The 16791-nt window shown below is 40.8% G+C and overlaps 1 protein-coding gene across 4 annotated transcripts in view; it reads left to right on the forward strand.

The window, feature by feature from the left end:
• The first annotated feature begins 16027 nt into the window (after window positions 1–16027).
• Window positions 16028–16791, forward strand: part of LOC147438267 (uncharacterized) — a 49922-nt gene continuing 49158 nt past the window's right edge. For 2 of the 4 annotated variants that reach the window (XR_015184964.1, XM_086487567.1), the window contains exon 1: window positions 16028–16186. Coding sequence is in view for 3 of the 4 variants with exons in the window: in XM_086487567.1 (XP_086343693.1) it covers window positions 16068–16186 (119 nt within the window). In the remaining variant the exon portion in view is untranslated. The remainder of the gene's footprint in view (window positions 16187–16791) is intronic. The other 2 variants (XM_086487568.1, XM_086487569.1) reach the window with 2 other exon arrangements.

The following is a 16791-nucleotide window of genomic DNA, read 5'->3' on the forward strand; positions in this document are numbered from 1 at the left end:
TTATTTTGGTAATAGTGATCAAGTTGATCTCCTACTTTGGCATTCACTTATGGCAGTCGATGTTGGCATTGTGGTCACTCAAGAAACATTAGATGATGCTGCTTCAAATACATGAGGCAGGAGAGGAGATGTATGCGAGATGAAAATGCGACTTTGACACATGTTAAACAGGCACTTATAGTGGTGGTATATGTCAGTGATGGTGATGCCATGCCTACCTCGAGTGTATCTCTTGCAGATATGTCTATGGATAGCACACTTTCTCCACATTGGTTACTAGATGGTGGTGCTACTTTCCACGTCACACCATGTCGTGAGTGGTTTAATAATTTTTCTACTGGGAGACTTGGTAGTGTGTGACTCGCTAATGGTTTAGTGTGTGACATAGAAGGCATATGAGATGTATATTTTTCATTGCCATTGATGCTTCATACACACTTTGCCATGTGTGATATATTCCTGGTGAGAGAGTTGAGAGACAATGGATGTCAAGTACTACTAAGAGATCAGTCCTTCCATATGCATTACAATTTACTAGTCATGCAAGAGGAGCTCTGATTGGCTGATCTATCCATTGCATGCATTTGAGGTCCAAGACGGTTTAGTCTTGCTTACATTACAATCATGTCAGCAAGAGACTAGATGAGCTCCAAAGTGCTATGCATGACATGTCTATAGATGCAAGTTAGAATGTTCATGCTTTAGCAAGACACAACGTATTGATCCTCTTAGGATAGGAATGCCTCCTACCATGGAGATGGGTGATATGGAGTTCTTTGACATGATCATGCTAGAGGCTGGTATGGTGATGCCATGTGGATACAACCCTTATGGATGACGAGGGAGTGCCGACTACCCTAGAGTCAATATCATGCTAGAGGCTGGTATGGTGATGCCAAGACATGTGGATACAGCCCTTATGGATGAGGAGGGGGTGACAACTACCCTAGAGTCAAGATCAACGCATCCATACGTGACTAGTTCTCATGGCGATGCAATGAGCATTGAGATACCTATCTTAGATAGATTGGTAGAGGTCACTGCACATGGCATTGATGCGATTGCCATAGATATGTTGACAAATATTTTTTGCATTTGTCATCAACCTTGAGGACTCTCATGTACGACCTCTTAGTGTCGAGACCCGATATAGCACCTCAGTGGGAGAGCTTGCAATTGGGATTATCAGTCATGCGATGTTTGGCACTATCATGATGCATCGTGGAGTAGTGCAGGTCATTACAAGATACCTGGAGGGTATGCATGTTGATTCTGGCAAGGATATATACTTTCGCACATTGCTAAAGCCTATACGCTGGCATGCATTGACTTCAAGAGAGCTAGTAGGCATAGCCTGAGACAAGATTCCTCCATATACCTCATGTACATACTACTAGGTCCTATAGTAGTACCACTTATAAGCACATTCACCTTTAAGTAGGAGATTGTTGGGGTAAAGGTGATGTGCCTCTTACCATAGCCACATGCACTAGAGGCGTCCAAATACCCATCAGTGTGGTGAGTAACTCCACCTACATCGTGTGTCTACTCCTCTTCTCCCTTGCACTCTACATGCGTTGTGCATTGCTTTTGCACCCAACACCACTCTATAGGAAACATGCTCCAAGGTTTCAAAACCCCCCTGTGTGTGTGTGTGTGTGTGTGTGTGTGTGTGTGTGTGTGTGGTTGTTGTGGGTTTTCCTTATGCATGCATGAGCCTCGCCTACTTTGCCTCTAGTTCCATGCACAACAACATTTGCCAATAGATTTCACTCCTTTGTGCCCTTATCCTACCATTGCTACCAATCCCAAAAGAGCTTGCATGTCCCTTGTTGATCATTGGGTAGCGTTGTTTTGTGTTGTCCAAGAGAGCTCACACCACCCTTGCTATGCTAGTGATTGTGCCACACACGGGTACGCTCAAAAAGAGCATTTGTCAGCGCTTGTAATGTCACACACAAGTGGACAACTAGTTTTATATAAACATTTTGCCAAATAAAACTTTGAACAAATATAGCCCAATTGGCAAAGGTGTTGAGGTGTGAGCATGCAGATCAAATCCTCTCTCTACTTTTGCACGTAGAATTTTGTCCATGTCTGTTGTTGGTTGACGATGGGTGAGCGGGTCAAGCTTGATGGCTTGATGCTCTGACGGACATATCAGCACGCCAATCTGCTTTTGCCACCTCATTTGCACACATGTTTGAGAGGATGACACATGTAAGAGGGGCCTAATTACTGTTATGCACATACATTTAACTGAGCTAGAAGGTGATACTCTTCTCATGTCAATAAGACATGAAGAGGATTTGGATACAGAGTGCCATATCTTGTATGATAGAATGAAAGGTTGAATCGATGTTTTAGAGTTGATTGTACTCTCGGTCTATAGTGGCTTCCCAGTGAAGTACATACAAGAATTTTAGAGTACCTAGGGTGGTTGAAATCAATGTTGCAGAGCCATCTCTAACCATTGGTGGTTCTACCCAAGCTTGGGTTAGATTTCCCCTGTCATCACTCTCAATTCTCAAGCTTTTGCAAAGCAAGCAAGCCTAGGGCGAGTAGGCATGTTTTTTGGTCTCTGCAAAGTGGTGGGAGAAAGGTTGAGATAAGCCCAGATTCACCTTCAAACGAGAGTGTAAGGTATAAACTTGTGGTAATGGTCTACAAGGTAGTATAACCATCAACTCTATCATGCAAAATTGATTAGATATATGAAATTTCCACTTGTGTCTTGAGTGCCCAATAGTGGACGGAGAACACGTACAAGAATAAATAGTTACCAACAATTGTGCTTGAAATTTGGAGTAAAAATCATTAGGCAATACAAATTTGGAGCTCAAGGATATGAAATGAAATGAATGCATAAAATAATGAAATGTTACCAGCAATTGTGCCTAAAGTTTGGAGGATAAATCATTAGGCAATACAAATTTGGAGCTCAAGGATATGGGCATTAAAAACTTATCGGCCTTCAATTTTATGATTCACCATCTCCACAGGCTCTAATATCAACCATGGAAGAGCTCTACAATTTAGGAGCCCTAGATAAGGAAGGGCTTTCGCCAAAGTTCTGAAGATGATTGAGTTTCCTTTAACACCTTCTTTATTTAAAGTGCTACTTGGTAGCATGGACCTTGGCTACAGTGATGAGATTTAAACCATAATTTCCATGTTATTTGTGCAAAATATTTTATGTAGGCCTTAGGAGAAACAAGCATAGGCTGACAAACCATGACTAGTGACTCCTAAAGGAAGCTGTTTGGCCATTTTTACATTGTTGGATGCTTAGCTTGGCCGTCTTTAACGCGTTGGATCATAGACACTCAAACGAAACTCATAGCAATGGGCTGAAATATGCAATGAAAATCACTATCATATGTTTATCAAGGTCGCTGACAAATATCCAAGCTCAGCAATGTGCTTTAATTGAAGCAATCTTGCATGATGTTGGATTGGGACAACATGAAGGTCTAAGACTTGGATCTCATACTTGTCTGGAGTGTTCTAGCACAATATAAATTTCAAGTTGATCTTTAGAGTGAATTGCCATTATGGTGAGTAAGTAGTTGATAGATACTATGTTAATGATTTCATTTGAATTTAATGTATGTTCATTTGAAGCTAATGTTACTCCACTATGTTTCTAATCTTGACCTCGTGCCTTGTGTGTCAAAGAAAATATTCACTACATTCACCACATGCTTTGCAAATAAGATAGCGGCAACCTCTCCAAAGTGACAAGAAAATATTTATGATGAAAAGTCATAAAGGTCCGTTATTAGTATCCAAATTTTTATGTGTATACATTTGCTTGGGCCACACACTAGACTACGAGATAGGGCACGACTTTGATTCTTTATAATTCTTAAAGAGACACAATGCCAACTCTCCACCATACTTTTGTATGACACCTTTTCATGTCTTGCACTATGTGGTGATCTATAGGTTGTGCCACTTTCTCATGTCATGATGAAAAGTTTAACTAGTCTCATGGTTTTCATTGTAGCTTATCAAAACATCATATTTTGCATCAAACACTCAGGCACGACATCTTCTCATTAGTTGTTTACTTTCATTTGTGCATGTTAATATCACATTTTGTAAATTACTTCAAGCACATGTTGTCTTCAATAGTACATATTTGTTGTTAACATTTAAATGCGTTGACTAGAGACACATATGTATGCTCCCTCTACTATGTCATGTGGCAAGTTTTAAGATGAGGATTTCAAGCTGTATAAGGCTTGAATTTGAGCACAAAAAGCTAGGGACCAAGTTATGACCAGATTGAAACTAGGTGAATGCTCATACTGTTGGTCAACAATCCATGTAGGTGGGTTACATGAGAAGGATTATAATGTTTTTTCTTAAACATGAGGTATGGCAAGAATAACAACTAGAACGACAATGAATATCTAGTATCCATATTAAAAATAAAGGGCTTCATTAATTGTGTTTGCATTGAATTGAAATTAAACAAAGTAGCCAAAAATATATGTGCCAATTCAACACTTTTCAAGTGGAAAAAGACAATTTCTATTAATTTGACGAGAGAGAGAGAGAGAGAGAGAGAGAGAGAGAGAGAGAGAGAGAGAGAGAGAGAGAGAGAGAGAGAGAGAGAGAGAGAGAGAGAGAGAGAGGGTCTTGTTTTCATCAAAGTGAGCTAGATTTTCTTTTACATGATTGTATGTCTGTAGTGATCACAATGTGCTAGAGATGTACTTTGCAGAAATCCGCAGGAAGGTATAGAGCTTAATGTTCGTGATCATACAAAACATCAATACTATTAATCCTTTGTTGTTCCATTTCTATGTTTCAAAAAATAGAAAACATTCAAGTTTCCTTGCATAAGAGAGTTTTCACAATCCTCCCCAAATTATAATCATACGTGAACTTGGGAACGTGCCATCCCCATGGTAGCATGCAATTTTAAATGCGTCCGTTCACTGTGATCTTAGTGTCAAAGATAAAAAGATTGTAGATCTTACCACACGATTGAATGTCTCTTGCCGATACACACAAGTTACATTCAACCTTACATATGGCCTCACTGCTTGAAATAAACATGATAGTGGAGGCAAGGTTGCCAATGAGAAGATTGAAGCTACTGGTATGGAAGAACTAAGAGGGCTCTTTTGTAGTGGTAGGGGACCAACATGCGAGAGGTAGGCACATATGATCTCCTCCAACTAGATTTATAGCTTCAACTAGATTTGTCTACTTTGCAAATACTTGGTATCTCCATCAACAAATCATTGAACCTTTCCACTTGCATCAATCTAGAAGCTATGATGTAGCTTCTTTCGAGAAGCATTCTTAATCCTCGTGCATTCCATGTTTTGTGCCACCTTCTGCATGCCAATAACTGCATAAGTGTTACTCATTAGCACATATGTTGCAACATCATCTTTCTCTAATCATATTGCATACGCAAAGGCCAATTGTCCAAGCTCTATATTTTCCCATTCTCAGCAAGCACCTAAAAGAGTCCACCAAACTGCAAAGCAATTAGAGCATGGCATCATTTGAATTAATTTCATAGCTTTTTCAAAATGCCTTGCCTGCTTGAAAAGTTCAACCATGCGAGTGATCATTGTTTGATGTATAATGGCATATATTTCCTCATGCTATCAAAAAGCATTTGGCCATCATTGATAAAATCTGAGTGACTCCATGCATTGAGAACACTAAGAAAAGTTGTTAACTTAAGATGACATTCTTATTATTTGTGATATATTTAGTAATGGGTCATGCTTGTTGATCTCGTAGGTGTATGGTCAGTGATTGGATGATCACCAATGAGAGACGCACCACAAACTTTATTAGATCTGAAATTAGTGCTGACTAGCCAAATGTGGGTGCCCATATGTGAATGGAATGGCCCACATAAAAGATGTTGTAACCTAGTTTTGAGGTCATTTTCAAGGTACTAATGTACTACTAATGCAAAGTGCTCTAGCTATCCTTATCCCTTCCCCCTCATCCTTTCTCTATCAATGTGTGAGTGTGTGTGAGCGTGAGGGATAGAGAGTGAGAGAGGGTGCATGGGCGATCGAACATTGTCGGCGCTATGGTAGCGGCGAGGTGGTTGAGTAGTAGCCACAAGCTCCCACTTCACTACAATGCAAAATTCCCTCCTAGACGGTGACACAGCAAAGTGAGTACACACTCTTTGCATCTGTCAAGCTTGTCTACAACAAGGTTGTGTGTTTGCAGCCTTCGTCGTTCAAACACAATGCACAAGGTCTCTTGTGTTTGGTGCCACTACATGGGACCATGTTGTGCATCGAGCTCTAGGTGTAGGTTGTGTTGTTGTCTGTTGAGGTTCTCTACATTTCTATAAGAAAGGCTAGAAAGGGAGTGTATGTTGTTTTTAAAGTCCACTCTCCACAATTGTGTTGTGCATTGCTCATTGTAGAAGCAAAAGAAGGAAAGGTTCATATTATTACGTGCACTGCAAAAGGTAGAAATGAGTAGACAGAGTGTGAAAATATTTTCTTTATTTTGATTTTTTTTTCAAATTTTATAATCCTTGGTTTTAGTTGGATGAGGTTCAGAGTTTCTACAGCCTTCAAAAAACAAAAAATAAACTTTAAAAATTAAAAAAAAACACCACCATGGGAGGGGGAAGGAATTATTTTCAAGCAGAATTGAATTGACACAAAAAAAGACTTGAATCATTTTTATATAAATATTTTGCCAAGTAAAACTACGAAAAAATGTCACCTTATTGACAAAAGTGCTGACGAGTGAGTGTGTAGATCAAATCCTCTATTTACTTTTGCACACAAAGTTTCTCCATTTATGTTGTTGGTTGATGATGGGTGAGCCGATCAAACTGATAGCTTGATGCTCTGATGGACATAGCGGCATGCCAATCTACTTCCGCACCTCATTTGCCCACACGTTCCGGAGGACGATGTGTGTGAGAGCGGCCTAATTATTGTTATGCACATGCATTTAATTGAGCCAGAAGGTGATTTTCCTCTCATGTTAATAGGATATGATAACGAATTTGTTACAGAGTGCCATATCTTGTATGAGAGAACAAGGGGTTGAATCTTGATGGTTTAGATCTGATTATTTTCCCGGTTTATGGTGTCTTCCTCGTGAAATGCATACAAAAATTTGAGAGTAGGTGGGTTGAAACCAATGTTGTAGAGATGTCTCTAACCATTGGTGGTTCTACCCATTGCCATGATACTTGATGTGTGATCTTCATCTTGGTTTCTCTTGCCTCACGAGTATCATTAATATCCATAAATAATCCTATCTACTCAAATCTATCCAAGATCGCTAAAGCAAAATGTTTGTAAACCCAAGCTTGGGTTAGATTTCTTTTGTCATCACTCTCATTTCTCAAGCTTCTGCAAAGCGAGTAGGCAAAATGGGACGAGGCACTTAGCTCCATTCATAGATCAATGGTGACTTTAGAGGCATGTTGTTTGGTCTGCAAAGTGGTGTGAGAAAGGTTGGGATAAGCCTAAATTCAACTTCAAAGGAGAGTGTAAGGTATAGACTCGTGGTTATACAAGGTAGTATAACCATCAACTCCATCAGGTAGCATTGATTAGATATATGACATTCTCACTTGTATCTTAAGTTCCCAATAGTGGACGGAGAATGCATACAAGAATGAAATGTTACCAGCAACTATGCTTGAAATTCAGAGGACAAATCATTAGGTAATACAAATTTGGAGCCTAAGGCTATGGTAGTGGCCAAGTGGCTAAGCAGTAGCGATGAGCTCGCTCTTCATTGCAGTGCGAGATTCCCTCTTGGGACGACAACCTAGAAAGATGAGACACGCCTTCTACATCTATTGAGCTTGTATGTAGCAAGGTTGTGTGTTTGTAGCTTTTGTGGCTCGCACGCGACACATAGCAAGGCCTCCTTTAGTTGGTACCATTAGTGGGGAGCATGTTGTGCATAAAGATTAGGTGTATGTTGTGTTGCTATCTATTGATGTTCTCTCAATGTTTGTAGGATGTTGGAAAGGGATTGTGTGTTCTTTTGAAGTTCGCTGCTCATAGTTTTTGTTGCGCACTGATGATTGTAGGAGAAAAATAAGGAAAGGTTCATATTATTCCATTCATTGCAAAAGATAGAAAGGAGTAAAGTGAATGTGAAAGTATTTTCTTTATTTTGTTTGTTTTTAATTCTTCTCTATAATTTTTGGTTTTGGCTTGATAAGGTTTAGAGTTTCTACAATTTATAAAAAACAAAAGAAAAAATCTTTAAAAAAATAAAAGAAATGTTTTTTTAAAATCGCCACATAAGAGAGGGGGAAGGAATTCTTTTTAAGCACAATCGAATTGACACAAAAAAAGACTTGAATGAGTTTTATATAAACGTTTTGCCAACTAAAAGTACGAACAAACGTAGCCTGATCGGCAAAGGTGTCGACGCGTGAGTGTGCAAATTAACTTCTCTCTCTACTTTTGCATGCACAATTTCGTCCATGTCTGTTGATGATGGGTGAGCATGAGAGAGAGAGAGAGAGAGAGAGAGAGAGAGAGAGAGAGAGAGAGAGAGAGAGAGAGAGAGAGAGAGAGAGAGAGAGAGAGAGAGAGAGAGATTGCATCGGGCATTTATGGGATGGGTTGTATAAGCTCACTTTATATGACAAGTGTGGGTAGAATTTTTCAAATGCAGTCGTGGATTCTAAGGCTATTTCAAATGCAAAACTTTGACATACACGTTTTGGGCATCTGAATTTTGCCAATTTGCTGCATTTGCAAAAATCTGAGATGGTTGCTTCTATGCCGCCTCTTGAAGCACCTATTAAGCATGTTTATGAAGGCTATATTTTGGGTAAGATGTAGCGTTTGAAGTTTCCAAAGGATGGTTTAGTTAGGGCTACATGCACGTTGCAACTTGTGCATAGTGATGTTTGTGGGCCCAAGCAAACTCAGTCCTTGGGAAATTACCTTTACTTGGTGACCTTCATTGATGATTACTCTAGGCATGAATGGGTGTATCTGCTTAAGGAGAAGTCTGACGTGTTTATGTGCTTCAAATATGTCTCATGAATTTAATGCATTTTTGGCCAGTCATGGGATAAAACACCTATGTACAGTGCCATATACGCCTCAACAAAATGGTGTTACTGAAAGGAAGAACATGTCACTTACAGAGATGACAAGATGTAAGGTCAAGATTCAAGCTTTTCCACATTCGTTTTGGTTTGAGGCCATCATGTGTGCCACTTATGTACTCAACATGTTTCCTACAAAAGCTTTGCAGTCTACGACTCCATATGAAGTATGGCATGATAGACAGCCATATATTGATCACATGGGCGTTTTTTGGTGTTTGTCTTATACTTTGGTACCACAACGCAATGCAAAAAATTGGATGATAAGGTTGTCAAGTGCATTTTTGTTGGTTATAGTGCTAAAAGCAAATGTTATAGGTTGTACCCGCCGCAAACAAAGCGTATCTTAGTTTCACGGGATGTTGTGTTTGTGGAAGATTATGTTAATTCTTTGCTGTCATGTACGTACTAGAAACAGTAATGTAAGCTCACAAGACACTATTGTGAGAGTTTATTGACTCTTTTTTGTGGTGCATTAGTGTTCAACTAAACATCTCGATTGTGAGCACTTCCATGGGCCACTACTCTCATCAAGATGTTTACTACCACTCTCGGTACCTGCTCCAATCGGCACAACTATAGATTTTAAGGACCAAATCTACATCAAGAAGAGGGGCAGGTTAACCTAGGATGGCATTCTTATTATTTATATTATATTTAGTCATGGTTCGTAGCCTTATTGATCCCATAGGTGCATGGCTAGAGATCGGGTAATCGTCAATTAGAGGTGCACCACAAACTTTGTTAGATAAGAAATTAGTGTTGATGACTGACCGAATGTGGGTGCCTACCCGGTGAATGAAATGAACCACATAAAAGATGTTGTAACTTACTTTTGTGGTCATTATCAAGGCAGTGATGTAGAGTTCTCTTACTATCATTATCTCTTCCCCCATCCTTTGGCTGTCTGTGTGAGTGTGTGTGAGTTGAGAGAGAGAGGGTGCTGTTTGAATTAGGGTTGCAGGGAAACACAAACAACTTGGAGAAGACAAAGGAAGCTCAAGGTACACAACACAGAGTGTATTACTTAGTGTGCAATAGAAAGATAGATAGCCCTAGAGTGATGGGCGTATATACAATGCACGAGGGAAAAAACCTCCTAAAGAGGGAAAAAATGCCCCGGCGGTCCCGGTGTGACATCACTACCACATGTATATGGTAACAAATCCCCCATGGGAGTGATGCGGTGAACGAGGGCTAGCACGAAGAGTAAAGGGAAGTGCCATGCCCTGAGGACATGATCAGTCCACAAAGGGGAGCAAGCCCAAAGCTTTGCAGAAAGCTTCGAACTTCTCATGAGACAATGCCTTTGTGAAAAGATCTGCAAGGTTGTCCTGTGTTGGCACATAAGCCAAGATGATCTCTTATTTTGAGAGTCTCTCCCTAACATAGTGGTAATGCACTCAATGTGCTTTGTGCGAGCATGCAAAATTGTGTTCCTTGCAACTACCAATGCGCTTTGACTGTCAGTGTAGATGATGTTGGCAATGTCTTGTGCAACACCCAAATCAGCCATAAGGTGTCTGAGTCATACACACTCAATCGTAACTGTGAAGATTGCCTTGTACTCAACCTCACAATTGGAAGTGGCCACAGTAGGTTGCTTCTTGCTCAACCATGATATACATGAACTGCTAAGTATGAAACAAAAACCACTTGTGGACACTCGCGTGTCAAAATAACCAGCCCAATCTAAGCCCGAAAAAGCATGTAATTCCGCCGACAATGATCCCCCCTTGGGATAAAACAAGCCAAGATGTAAAGTGCCACTCAAGTAGCATAAAGTCCTCTTGACAGCCTGCCAATGCTTAGACCCTGGGCTATGCATAAATCTGCTGACCTGTGAGACTGCAAACTGAATATCCGGCCTCGTGTTGCATACATAAATGAGGCATCCAACAATAGTTTGGTAAAGAGTGACATCTGCAGTATCACCAGCATCAAGAAGACTCAATTTCAAACCTGTTTCCATGGGAGTGGCAATAGGTTTGCAAAGTCTAAACTTACATAGCAATGTCTCTATCTAACTTTTCTGACAAAAGGCAATACCACCATTACATTGCTTAAAAGGTACGCCCAAGTAATGATGCAGCAACCCCAAATGTTTCATCTTGAAAGTAGCATTCAATTCAGCCTTAAATTCAAAAATATGTGCCTCATTGGGACCAGTGATCAGCAAATCATCCACATAAAGAACAACAATGAGAAGTACATCGTTGTCACACTTGACATACAATGTGCTTTATGTTGGATTGTTACGAAAGCCTCATTTGACCAAATGAGTGTCAGCCTTCTCATACCAAGCACAAGGAGATTGCTTCAACCCATACAAAGCCTTCTTACATCTGCACACTTTGTCCTCTTGTCCTTTCTTGACAAAACCGTGAGGCTGGGTCACATAGACTTCTTAAAAAATGTCACCATTCAAGAAAGCAGTAACAATATCGGATTGATATACATCCCAACCAAAATGAGCTGCCAATGCACATTGAAAACGAACAATAGTCATGCAACAAGTAAGAGCAAAAGTTTATTCATAATCTATGGCTTTCTGCTGCGCATAGCCTTTTGCAACAAGTCGAGCCTTATGGCGATCAACCTCACCATTCGGCTTGCATTTCAACTTGTAAACCCACTTTGTACCAATGGCCTCTTTTCCAGGAGGCAAATCACATAAAGTCCATGTGTCATTTTTTACAATGCATCAACAAGTGTGAAAGAACTGCCATTTGCAGCATGTAAGAACAATCTTTTCAACTTCTTGAACAAGGTAAGAGGCATTGTTGGCACAAGTGACCGTATTCCCATGAGGGACAGACTCAATAGAGGTAAACAAATCATGATGTGAGGTAATGTGCTTTGTAGCACCACTATCAAAATACCACACATGTGATTCTGACATACATGCATCATGGACAACAGGATCATAAGTGAATTCTGCACTAACTTCCCATTTTGCATCAACATCAGCATCGCAATCTCCTTTGACAGAAGACTCTACAATCGCTACACTTGTATTGGACCCTATAGTGGATGCAACCTCTTTTGCCTTCAATTTTGGACACTGCTTGATCAAGTGATCATTAGCTTTACAATAATGGTAATGCATCTACTTTTGCCCTTATCACTAGAATTGCCAGACAAAGTGCTGCTAGAAGAAGCATTAGGAACATAAGTTTTGCCACTCGCAGCAGAACCATAAAAGGTGGTTACATTGTTGTTCCCACCTTTTCTTTGAGCTGCAATAAAAGCCTGTTCAATTGCACGTTGCCTAGTCCTGTTTTTTCTGGAAAGTGACTCTTGCAACAACAATGTGTGTAATGCATCAAACTTGACAACTTCAGGATTTCCTTGGGTCATAAGTCTCCAAGTACTAGCAAAAGTCTAGTAAGAATCTGGCAAAGCATCAAGAACAGTCTACACAAGTGAATTGTAAAAAATGACTTCTCTTGTAGAAATTAGTTGCTCATTAGCATCCTTGACACCAGCAAGGAAAGTGTCCATTTCATTTTCCTCATGCATAATCTTTGATTCCAGATCTTTATGCAACAAAGAAATTTTAGCCTCATTGCGGCTTGCATAAAGACCTGCTAGAATATCCCAAACCTGTTTTGAAGATTTTGCTGAACGGATATGAGGAGTGATAGTGCGCTTCACAAACAATGCAATCAATGCATGATCCTGTGCATCTCTTACATCCCAACGAGCCTGCTCAGCCGTAGGCAAAACAACTCTGACAGCAACCCCCCTGGTAGCAAAACATGTAGCATCCTCAACATCGCCTGCATCCACAATACCACGACGTACATCAATGCCCTGCACAATGCTCCAAACTCCCTTTTGGTACAAGTATATGTTGCATTATGTAAGCCCACATAGAGTAATTGTCCCCACCCAATCTATCCTCAGCAAAAAACATCTTGAACACACCTGTGTTGTTGTCAGCCATGGAAAATGCCTGCACCTTATGTGAAAATTGTTGCCCGAAACGAGGAGAAACTAAGTGAGACCAGTACGTGCTATATAGCACAACCCGTAGTAGACAGTATGGGACATGCTATGCAGTGATTGTCATGGACAAATTTTTTGCACAAAATGACAAAATTGCCTGTGCATACCTAATTGTAGTGGAAACGGAGGTCGAAATGAGCCCGAAGACAATAATATGGTCTCCCTCTAGGCTGTGTGTGTATCACTATGGTTCCGTTGTAATGCCACCTCTAATTTTTCAAAAGCATTCTCATATAGCACATACTCTCTCTCTCTCTCTCTCTCTCTCTCTCTCTCTCTCTCTCTCTCTCTCTCTAATCGGTCGGTTGCCTCTTTGACCTACTCATTTGTGGCTTGCCACTTGCCTCCAAGTCCTGCCTATTTGCCTTTCACTCCAAGATTGTAAATCTTGGGGACGACTTCCTCGCGGCTGAAGCCCATGCTCCCGGGTCATGCTCACCACCTCTAGGCTCCCACTTATACCCCCTTGCAACCATGTGGAGTGCCTGAATATGGCCTCCTATAATAGATTAAATAGATGGGATCTTTGAGGAGGTGTTCTTGTGTTCCCCATGGAGGATGCATCACTTTTGTAGGTTATGGATTTGGGATGGCCTTCCCTCTTGGCACCATTATTTTGGGATATTGGTGAATGGCAATGGCCTTCTGTGCCGATTGATGGGGAGCATGTTTCCTTCTTTGAGTATATTGTCTCCGTGCAAAGGTGAATCATTTTGAGGGTGTAGCACCCTCCACACGGTCCACATTAGTTAGAGCAGTGGTCTAAACGACACACCTCTCCTACTTTAAAGTACAATTTTGGTAATGCATTTGGAGCATAAGAGTCAATCGTTAGAAATTTTACTTCATATAGATGATTGCACTTGCATGATTACTTGTTGGCATGTGGTCTAGACACATTGGAAATGACTCCACATGTGAGCAACGTACTTTGCAGCAAGAGTCCTTATGCCATTGTTTTGGGATTTGCACTTATGCATAGGCGATATGTGGTTTGCTTATTAGATATGGCATTCATGATGTGTTTGTGACATGGAGTGTAGCTGCATGGATTTTGTGATTTTTAGAGTCACATAGCCTCCGTAGGGGCTCTGGTCTTCTTGCTCACAACCTTGGGGTACAAACATGGCAACGCCTTCTCCACTTATAAATACAGGTTAGATAGGAAATATCTTCTCCACTTATAAAAACAAAATTATATAGGATTTTAATAACCTACTATCCACTTGAGCGTTGAGAATATCTTCCAATATGAAGCCCGATATACGATTATCCAAGCCTTGATGCTATACATAGTGTAAGCTTTGAATGTGGGAATATACCCCAAATCGTTTTCCTCTTCATATATGTTTGGAAATCCTTTCACATTCATGTAAAGATTTGTCTCGTTGGTGGCACTAACTGACTCATTGCTTGTTATTTTGCCTCTTTGACATATGTCCTTGGTAACAAAAGGAGGAAGAGAGCAAGATTTGTCCGGTTGGTGGCACTAGCTGACTCATTGCTTGTTATTTTACTTCTTTGACATACATCCTCGGTAACAAAAGGAGGAAGAGAGCAAGGTTAAGGCATGTAAGCAACTCATTTGCCTTTATGTGTTGTTCTTGATAATTGCTCAACTTACAACTACTTAGCCATTCAACCGTTGTGCTCATCATGCAACTTCGTTCCATGACAATTTAAGTTGACACCAAGATGAAAATATTGTTGTGATCGTGGTTGTGTTTCCCTCCATGGGATGTTGCCACACTCTCAATCCATCCTGACATTCAATTTGCAAGGGACTTTAGCAATTATTGTAGTACATACTGAGACTTGTTGCTTGCCTCATAAAGGTCTACTACTATTAGGTCCTCTCCACCATCTCTACTAAAACGGAACCACACTTGAGAGAGAGAGAGAGAGAGAGAGAGAGAGAGAGAGAGAGAGAGAGAGAGAGAGAGAGAGAGAGAGAGAGAGAGAGAGAGAGAGACTCATGGAAGTCGGCAAAAATATGCACAACACAAAAACGTTGTGAGGGAAAAGAGAACTGAAAGCTTTAATGGAGATAGCGTTTTCAAGCAAATCGATAGCCAAAAACCAAAACATATTGCACATTCAAAACACTCAATTGCAATGCAACACTTCACCTTCCTATGCCACTTGCATCCGAAGACCACAATTTCAATACCCCACTGGCCTTGCCACCAACTCCACATGCACAACCCACCGATGTTTTCTTTGTAGTTGCACCCCATTGGTATACCCAACTCTCTCGGGAAGTTCATAACTACCTGTCACCACTTGTTGTTGCTGATCGCATGCATGCAACCATTGCTGATGCAACCCCTTCTGACCCTTGTTGCTATTTGCAAGCACTCCCATCACCCTCCACCTGTCGCCCTAAACATCTACCTGGGCCTTCAATTGTCGACGACACCTCTGTTTGTAGAGAGAGAGAGAGAGAGAGAGAGAGAGAGAGAGAGAGAGAGAGAGAGAGAGAGAGAGAGAGAGAGAGAGGGATTCTTGTTGGGGGTGAGAGGGAGTAGGCGGGGAGAGAGAATCTTGGCTAAGGTGGCTCCATAGTAAATATACGATTGAGCTACCCATTTTATTTTTTATGGACCTCTTGTAGCTTGAGGTAGCAAGGTTTTCAATGTCGACAACCTGGAAACGATTCTCCCTTATAATATCAAATAGATTTTTGAACTACTCAGATCAGCAATCAATCAATGACTGCCAAGTGGAGCAAGGAGAGAGTGATAATTTGAAGAACATTTTTTATTTATTTTGGCAAATCGCACAACTCCCGTGCGAGGCGACAAAGTACGTCCGTGAATTGCTCAGATCAGCAACCAATCATTGACTGCCAAGTGGAGCAAGGAGAGAGCGATAATTTGAATAACATTTTTTTAAAAAATTTGGCAAATAGCACAACTCCGTGCGAGGTGACATCGTGAACGCCAACGAATGAACGATGAGAACGAGAGCATCATTGATTTCGGGGCTACTGTCGAGACCTTCCGTTGCCATCACTGTAGCTCGTCGGCCTCGTCCTCTGTCTCAACATGGGGCTCCGCCATTCCACGTTGTCAGGTAATGTCACAATGTTGCCGTCTTCTGGAGCGCGCGCGCGCGCACGCACACGCGCGCACACACACACAGACATGGCTTTTATGCGTGCTTTCAGTAGTATCTGTAATTCTAGAGGTTACGCAGCAGTAGTATGAAAGGATTCACTGTATCATGAAGGCATTATGAAACTGTAAATGTGGTGCTTTTGAAGGTATTGGTTTGTGAAACTCATGTAACCTGATGCAGAGAATGGTACCACGTCTCTACTGCTGATTTAGTTTCACTTTTTGTCTCGAGACAAGGTATCATAAGAAGTAGCCTATTAAGGAATTCTGATGGTGTCTCTAGGGCAGCTCAAAAAGAAAGCTGTGTGCTCTTGTTGCTTTTTGATCGAGTTTCTGCTCAACATGCTTTCACGGGCATCATCAAAGTGAAGGTCCAACAAAGAGGCATTCCAATCTTCAATTTTGTATCGTTTCTCTCATTAGTTTGAGTTAAACAAATCTTGCACTTTGCTTATGTAATTTGGAGAAGAATGACCTTAGGGACAAGGGATTTTGGTATTTTAGCCTTCTTGCATACTCCCATCTTTCTTTTTGTGTCTGTCACATGGTATCAAGTGCAAT

This window comes from Adiantum capillus-veneris, chromosome 17 (genome assembly GCF_014529385.1).
Source record: "Adiantum capillus-veneris isolate H3 chromosome 17, ASM1452938v2, whole genome shotgun sequence".
NCBI classification, from domain to species: Eukaryota; Viridiplantae; Streptophyta; class Polypodiopsida; order Polypodiales; family Pteridaceae; genus Adiantum; species Adiantum capillus-veneris.